This window comes from Camelina sativa, chromosome 4 (assembly GCF_000633955.1).
Source record: "Camelina sativa cultivar DH55 chromosome 4, Cs, whole genome shotgun sequence".
In the NCBI taxonomy this organism is placed as follows: domain Eukaryota; kingdom Viridiplantae; phylum Streptophyta; class Magnoliopsida; order Brassicales; family Brassicaceae; genus Camelina; species Camelina sativa.
Window position 1 is genome coordinate 28,015,899 of NC_025688.1, and position 8,546 is coordinate 28,024,444.

Genomic DNA, 8,546 nt, shown 5'->3' on the forward strand with positions numbered 1-8,546 from the left:
TCGAGATAGCTGTCCATACACTGATAAGGGATGTATGGATTACCAAAATGAAATGAATATCCTATCAAATGTTTAGAAAGAAATATGTTTTAAAATATATAATAGTGAAGATCTAAATGACTGAATGTAAAAGACAATGTGAATCTTTAAATCATTTTAAACTTCGAAGTGTATATATTTCATTTTTTTTTTGAAAATTTATTTCTAATTGAGTGAGGCTGTTAATACGTAATTCCTTATTTAACAGAAAATAATAGATAATTTTTTGTATAATAGATATTATTTCGGTTTGGAGTATAATTGATTTTATTATGTGCTCATTTATTGGAAAGACTGTGAATTCATTTAGAGGATTTGCACTTATTTAGGATAATATTACAATACCAAATCATACGTCATTTACATCTATAATCTAGGAGAATAAGTTATTAAAATCTTATTTGAAATATATAATTGATAGACCTGTTAGTTATGTAGTTTTCCAAGGGGATTTAGGTGTTAATTAGGAAATGAATATTCGTTTTCTGTTTAATTGATTATTCTCAAATATTTTAAAGGAAATTATCCTTAAATATTGAACAGTCGATGAGTTATATTATATATCGTCTTTCTTTTTTAATATTTTTTAATTAAAGAATTATTGTTAATTTACAGGAAATTATGAAATGCATAACTATTGTTTTACCAAATCATCAAAATAGATATATTTTCGTTTTAGAACAAATTATTATGCATTTGTTCCCGAGATAAGGTGATAGAGTGAATTTTTAAAATCATCAATTATATAATGATTGGTGTAAAATTAAGAACATTTTTAAAATAGCCGTATAATTATATAATTATTGGTGTAAGGCAAAAATTTATGTGATGAATAGAAAGATTAGAATATCTTCAATATTATATCCAACTAAAATTTTGTATTTGATTAACTGCTGAAATCAAATAATTTTAAAAAAATTTAAATTATTCGAATGTAATACAATTAATAATGAAATTATGGCAATCACATTATCGTGCTTATTCCTAGTTATTAATACATATGAAATCCTTTATTTTTTCGATGAATTAATTTTGTAGTCTTCATGGGTTATTTTGATTCTCTTTCTGGAATTTGGTAAACCGTCTCCTTTGCTTAAATACTGAAACCAAATCTTGATNACAATTAATAATGAAATTATGGCAATCAAAATGGTGCTTATTCCTAGTTATTAATACACATGAAATCCTTTATTTTTTCGATGAATTAATTTTGTAGTCTTCATGGGTTATTTTAATTCTATTTCTGGGATTTGGTAAACCGTCTCCTTTGCTTAAATACTGAAACCAAATCTTGATATTATGTGTCTGGTCATTTGGTTCATGAAGTACAGTTTTTGAAACATGTTCATATGTAAGATAGATCTTGTTAGTTAGGTGTTGGATGTGTAAAGAAATTAAATTGTCGAGTTGATCATCATAAAACTTTGAATACTTGCCGAGTAAAGGTTTCCAATTGCTAAAAAATCCTGTTTTTTTTTCTGCCACTGTTTTTCCTCCATATTATAAATAAACTAAGAAGGATGTTCATTATAAATTATATTTGTAGATGACTGATATTTGCTATTACGTTCGAACCATGATGAGAAATGACTCACGTAAAGCTTGGCAAAAAAATGCATGTGAAAATTGAATATTAAGTTTTTCTGTTTGCTATCGTGAGTGTTAAGAAGAATGTTATTTATAGATGAGATAGGTTTGTGTAGGGTTTTCGTTTATGGAGGATATATTTTTTTAATTTTTTAAAAATAAATATAATGGCACAAAACTGTAATTAATTAGAAAAACTAAAGTTATTTTGCGTCATGCTGATACGTCAGCTTTTTTGGTTAGAATGCTTCTCTTCTATTTAAAAAAGCTTAGATTGGTTTAACTTATAATTAAATAAAACCAAACCACTAATTGAATGAATAATATTCGTTAAAGAAACTAAAAACCTCGACCTCGGACAGAGGCTTACCCCAAATAAAATTCCAGGCTACGTCATCTCGAGAGAGAGAGAGAAAGTGTCTAGGGGAGAAGAACCAACCCACTGGAGGGTGATTTGAAATTGTTTCAGACCTTCCAGAATCAGCAACTTGCCTCTCTCACACACTTGTCATCCCACCCCCAAAAAAAAAAGTGATAATTATAATTTTTAAATCCTTTTTTCTTTTCTAAAACATAGCAAAAAGAAGAAGAAAAAGATCTGTAAATTCAGTGAACCTTCCTCTCTTTCCTGTTTCTTTTCTGATTCCACAAAACAGTCTAATCCCTTTATATTTTTCGTTCAATTATCTTTTTACTACCATTTTATTTTTATATTTTCTTCCTCTGTATCTTCCTCTCTCTCTCTATTCATTTTCTTCTTCTTACAAAAGAAACTTCATTCTTCTTCCTCTTGCTTTCATAAAAGCTTCATCACCCATATATTTTGGTTTCTAACGTTACCATCTCATCTTCTTCCTCTTCTTCTTCTTCTTCTTGTTCTCTGCTGAAGGAGGTTTTGACTCTTAACGTCTTAAAGGTACTTGCTTTCAGTTTTTCTGATTTTAATCCTCTGCAAATTTTCTAGTCTGATTCGTTTGATTGAATCATTCATAACGATTTTTACTGATCAAAACGTCGTAAACCACACCAATCAATCTTCTCTACAGGGGGGAAACAAAAAGTTTAGTCCTTTTTTCGAAGTCTAAAAACGCCAAGAAACAGAGTTACTGGGTAATTTCCATCATTAGGGTTCTTCAACCTAGCTACATTGACAGAACAAGAAGAAAAGCTTGGTGCTTTATGCATTTGAGTCCAACTCTGTTTCTTCATACATCGATCTGATCTCCCCAGATCAACCCCCAAGAAAGGAACTTTCTTTAAATGATTCGTGATATCTCAAGTCTACAAAACGACATCATAAACATTCAAGAACACTGTTCACTCAACAACAACAACAACGACAACATGGACATGAGAAGAGATAACCGGAAGAACATCAGTTTTCGTGGATCAGCTCCAGCTCCGATCATGAGGAAGCAAGAACTGTTTCGGACATTGTCGTCACAGAACAGTCCGAGGAGGCTAATATCAGCTAGTTACTTCAGTTTGGAATCAATGGTTTTGCTTGTTGGTCTCACTGCATCTCTCTTGATCTTACCCTTGATTCTTCCCCCATTGCCTCCTCCTCCGTTTATGCTGCTTTTGGTTCCTATTGGGATTATGGTTTTGCTTATGGTTCTTGCTTTCATGCCTTCTTCTAACTCCAAACATGTAGTAGTAACTTCTTCTTCTTCTTCCACTTTTATGTAAAACGTTTCTTTAATTGAAGAAATCCTTTAAAAAAAACAGAGGAAGTTTTGTCTTATTGTCATTTACTTTAAGGTTTCAGGGTAAGAGATTAATACTATTTCATTTGTAAAAGTTTGTTTCTTGTTGATGCAGAATTATATATACAACTATATAAATAAAGAGAAATTTAATTGTTTCCATTGTTTCATGATTTCCCACTTTTCTAATAAATGCCTTTGAAACAAAACCAGATGAAATTGGGACATTGTTTTTATAATAACTTAATATTGAAAGGCTTTTGATTGCAGAGACTTAAAGAGTAAAAGACTATGAGACAGAAGTAGTAACTTTGATTACAGATGAAGTAATATAATCTGCATTGCTTTTATTTATAGATGAAATAATAATATATATAAGGCTTTCATTATCGTTCTCTCCCATGGTTTAGGATGCATAAAAGACAGATATAGAGAGGACTTGACAAAGACATTCCCATAGGAAGTTTTGATTCTATCATCTCACAACCTGGATCAGAATCCAAAATCGTAGGGGTACGGTTGTTTCTCACTTCTTATTTTTTCAACTATTGTAAGAAAACGACTTGTGTTAACCCGAATAGCTCAGATGCTGGATCCGTTGCTGCTCAGTGTGAAGAAGCTTTGACCAAAAGTAGAGGAAGGTGATGCTCCAAAACTGCCATGAGCTGATGATGACCTTTCTTTACTTCTTCTGAGGCCACATCCAACCCTTGAAGCTGTTTTGCGGCTTCCACAAGCTGTCCTCTTAGCTTCTGTGAGAGCAGGCGCCCACCCGCCTTCACACACTCTCTGTACAGCGCCATGTAGGCGATTGCTACTCTCAATGGTGCTGGGAGATCCTTTAGATTTATTGCAGACTCTCCAAGTTTCAAAACCCTCATGAAATTCATGAAGTTTTCCTGGCTTTCCCTCAATCCTTGGTTGAATGCAGCCTCTGACCAGTGTTCTTGGAGAAACGATTTAAGATGTGAAGGAACAGACTTGTCTTCTGACTTTGCAATGGTGTCTGCAACTGAATATGTGGCTACTGGATCCCGGAGGAAATCTGATTTTAGGAGAAACTCTACTCCGTGGAGGGAACCACCACTTCTTTCACCGGCTGCTTTGAGGATTTCAATGCTGAGAGCAGTGAGGACGGGTCTTGGTACATGAGGAAGGAGATAAGAAGCAACCTCGACCTGGCTGCTTGAAGTGGCGGCTGTGAGAGCTAAGCATAGCTCCATCTCACGACAGCCTCTTTTCACAAACCATTGTACAACTTGCATGCAACCTCTCTCCGCTGCTCTCATCAAGGGACCCAAGAAAGCAATTGCATGACCTTCTTCCACAAGGCAATTCATAGTTTCGATTTTACTATAATGCGAAGCAAAACCCAGGGCTAAGTCAACATCCACGTCTAAGCTATTCCTTTGAGCAATCTGCATCAGGAAAACGTTCAGTTAGACTGCACAAAAAAGCTTGCAAGCAATCATTAAGGATAAGATTTACCTGCAACACGATGCGCACAAGTTCTGTGCTACCAAATCGAGAAGCTTCAAGGAAGCACTGATTTACGTTATCTGCGCCTCCTTCCACCAACATACCAAGCAATCCATGAATGACAGTAGCTGAGATTCCAGATGCCCAGCCAGGATTAAACGAGGTAGAGAACAGAGTAAGCGGGAAGCAAGCTGCATCAAACGCTTCTGTGAAATCCTTTCCTGATAGATGGTTTCCAGCAAGATCTAAGAACATCTTGAAAGCAGAAAGCTGGAGTTGGATCTCAGCAGCTGAGTCTTGGTTAGCTTTATCTCTAGGTCCCTGGCATCGGGAGTGAAAACCTATACATTTGAGGTGGCACCAGCTTCTGCTTTGAGGACCTCATCACCGTTACACTCTTGGAGACGCTCGTGCAACCTGGAAATTCGGAGATGGAAAAAAAATGGATATATAATATAGTAAGGGCCCATTCAGATATATATGAAAAACATTTGCTAGACTCGTGTTGTGACTGAAAGGACATCATCATGACAATGATATTGATTGAATATGAGCATGGAAGTTTAGCAGTAGAGCAAGAAATGTCTATTTGTGAGTTGTAGCAATCAAACAATGTATACATCATCGATTGCTTTATGTGGAAATAGAAACAACACAGATCCCAAACAGAAACAATAACGATAGAAAAGAAGGAGCACATAAATGGATGGAAAGTCTCACGAATTGTGAGTCAATGTAAAGCAAGCCAAACTAATTGCAGAATATGTTGAGACAAAATGTTATTTTGGAAAACTGAATTGTTCTGGGGAGATTAACATGTGTTCATGGGAGGAATTTAACGGTTTAACCTGTAAACATCTAAAGACAACTAAAGGCTTCAGTAAGAAGATTAGGAAGCAAAGACATGCAGCACATTCAGCTTTTGCCATCACTATCTACATCTGAGTTAGATAAACTTTTCAATAACCTATCGATTTCAAAACTAGCATCTCTAGAGACCTATTATAGCTACATCTCGTTCTTTTCTAATTCACCACACTCATAGCACATAGTTAAAAAATTCATTGCTCTAACCAACTTTGAATCCCATCACCATGTAACAAAAATATAGGAACACTCTAGTAAGTCATAAGTATTGGCAATATATGTTTTCAAACAAACAAGGCAGAGGCAAGGGAAACCAAAGGCATTGATGGAATCTAATCCGAGAATTGTACAAGCAGTATCCAAATCCTTCAATCAGCTCAAAATTAACAAACTAGTTAAACACTTGCAGACAGAACCAATCACTGTAACAACTAGGACACAACTTGGTGAACGAATGAAGCAGAATGAAAAGCAAGGAATTATAACAGAAACCCAATTCTCCAATAATAATTCAAAACTCCGTTGCCATTATTAGTAGTATGAGAAAAGCGGAACCATCATCTAATGAGAGAATCAAAGGAGTGTACCTTTGAGCCATAAGAGTTACAGTATCAGCAAGACTCGCAGTCCGGCTGTGGCAAGATGAAACACAAGAAGCAAGAAACGAAGTCCTAAGCGTAGCTCGAGTATAGTCATGAGCACCATGACATATGATCTTCGAAATCAATCCCGTGATCCCCTTTAACTCGTGCTCTGTGCTCAAGAACCAAATAGAATCTAGACTAATGCACAAGAAATCATTCAAAGTCTGAGGATCAGCAAGACGAATGAACCTCTCGGAAAGTTGCCAATCCTGTGAGCTAACAGCACCTTGGAAAAGTCTGCCCAATTCATTTCTATCCTGTCTGTTAAGATGAGCATTATTATTACTATTACCCCTGCATTGCAGTTTCTTTGCACTACAACAAGCACAGCAATTGCTCGGTTGAGTTATTGTAGCTATAAGAGGTGACGCTCATGCAAAAGCCACACCACTCCCTTCAGCTCGTCCTTCCACCGTAACGATCTCCTCAGGCTCAAACTCAGAACGAATCACTTGGTTCTCCATCCACCCAAAACACACACTAGAAGAGAGAAAGCAAAAACCTTTACAATATTTAACCAATACCAAAAAAATCCAGACTTGTGCGGTGGAATCAGCAGCCACTCCTCAGATTGCTCCAAAGAGTCTGAATTTAAAGCAAAAAGGTAGTACCACTAGTCAATATAAGCATCGAAAACTATATAATATAAAAAAAATCAAAACCAGGCACTGATTCCAAGCAATCAGAATCCATGGCCGACCCGAGAAATTGTGAATTCGGCGGGCCTGAGAATTGCATCGGATGAAAAAAGAAGAAAAATGCGAAATTGCAAATACATATGACAAGGGAGATGAGAGCGAGCGAACCTGGACGAGATTTTTCATTGAGAGGTTACGACTGCTGCAAAATAAAATCAGAGATTTGTTTTTGTTTTTTTTTTTTTTTTTTAATGTAGAAAACGTTATTTGTTTTTTTCAAAGATTGATTGATATGATATGATATGAGAATTTAATTTTCTCTCTTCGTTTTCACTTAACCAAATTTGTCTTTTTTTTATTAACTGAATTGTTTTAGACATTGGTAGCTATTAGTTGGGACAACTAACAAAAAAGTAGTCTTGTTCAATAAAAAGAAGAGCTTTGTTTTTTTTTTGTGTAGGCCATATTCACGATGAATTACATAACAAAACCGGGGGGCTACTATGTGCCCTTGAATTTGTCTTTCTCGAATCTCCACCAAGCTGATGACATGGGTGTGAGAGGTACAATCTCCCTTTCATACATGTTTGAGGAGGAGGATCTGTTGAAGGTTAGAAAGATGAAAACTTTGATACCCATCAAGTTGGCGGGTGGGAGGGATTCACCACGATACTCTATGCTCTCTCGGTACAAAAGAGGCATATAAAGTAAAGATCGTCACAACTATCATGGCAAATCATGATGTTCCGAGTAGGGAACTTGACCATACGAATTTATTGACGACCCCATCAACACCAATTTTATTCCTTCCGAGTCTCATCTTGTATATAGTTCCAGCCCACATAAATGACATCCGGACCTCGTGACTAAATCAATTGTCTTTCTTTAATAGTACTTTGGAACTTAACTGTTGATCTGATCTCCAATTGTCGGAAACAAAACTTGAATCATCGTTTTCTTCCAACAGTCTATTATTAGTCTATTAGAGCGATGTCTTTTTCAACATTGTATAATTTGTCTCTTAACTGATCAAGAGAGACGATCGCCGCTGGCTTTTATATATTCCAACAACACACATACACGAGCATCAGAGAAAAACGAAAACTTCAAGTCAATATATTTCATACGCGCGATTTACACAACGCACGTTATCTTTTTTTTACATGACCTTTTCTTCTCTTTTTTTTTCCTTCTTCTGTTTATTACTTCTATGACCTGATTTTTTACCTTTTAGTGTTGACTTATCGTAAAATAAACAGAAAACGTCTATTTACACAAAAACAACTAATAAATTAGTAGTTTTTTTTTTTGTTGTCCTTTTTACATTTTGATTTTTGTCCATTGTAAAAATTCTCGAATAAAATAATTTCTTTTGAATAAAATAAAGAAAATTACTCCGTAAAAAGGAAATTTTTATTACACGTCAAAAAATAAATAAATAAAGGAAATTTATGTACGACGGAGATTGATAAATAAACGCAACGCAATCACCGATCTCGCTCTCTGTCTGTCTCTCTGTGTGTGTGTCTCTCTCTCTCTCTCTCTCCGTCTTTATTACTAGCAAAAAAAAAAAAAAAAAAAAAAAA

At 35.1% G+C, this 8,546-nt stretch overlaps 1 protein-coding gene and 1 pseudogene across 1 annotated transcript; one reads left to right on the plus strand and one right to left on the minus strand.

Annotated features, from left to right (window-relative positions):
* On the plus strand, nt 2,232–3,496 carry LOC104782947 (ARGOS-like protein). Its single transcript, XM_010508012.2, has 2 exons — nt 2,232–2,542; nt 2,673–3,496. The coding sequence occupies exon 2, from the start codon at nt 2,887–2,889 to the stop codon at nt 3,313–3,315; it is 429 nt and encodes a 142-aa protein (XP_010506314.1). The 5' UTR covers nt 2,232–2,542; nt 2,673–2,886; the 3' UTR covers nt 3,316–3,496.
* On the minus strand, nt 3,660–7,236 carry LOC104782948 (annotated as a pseudogene).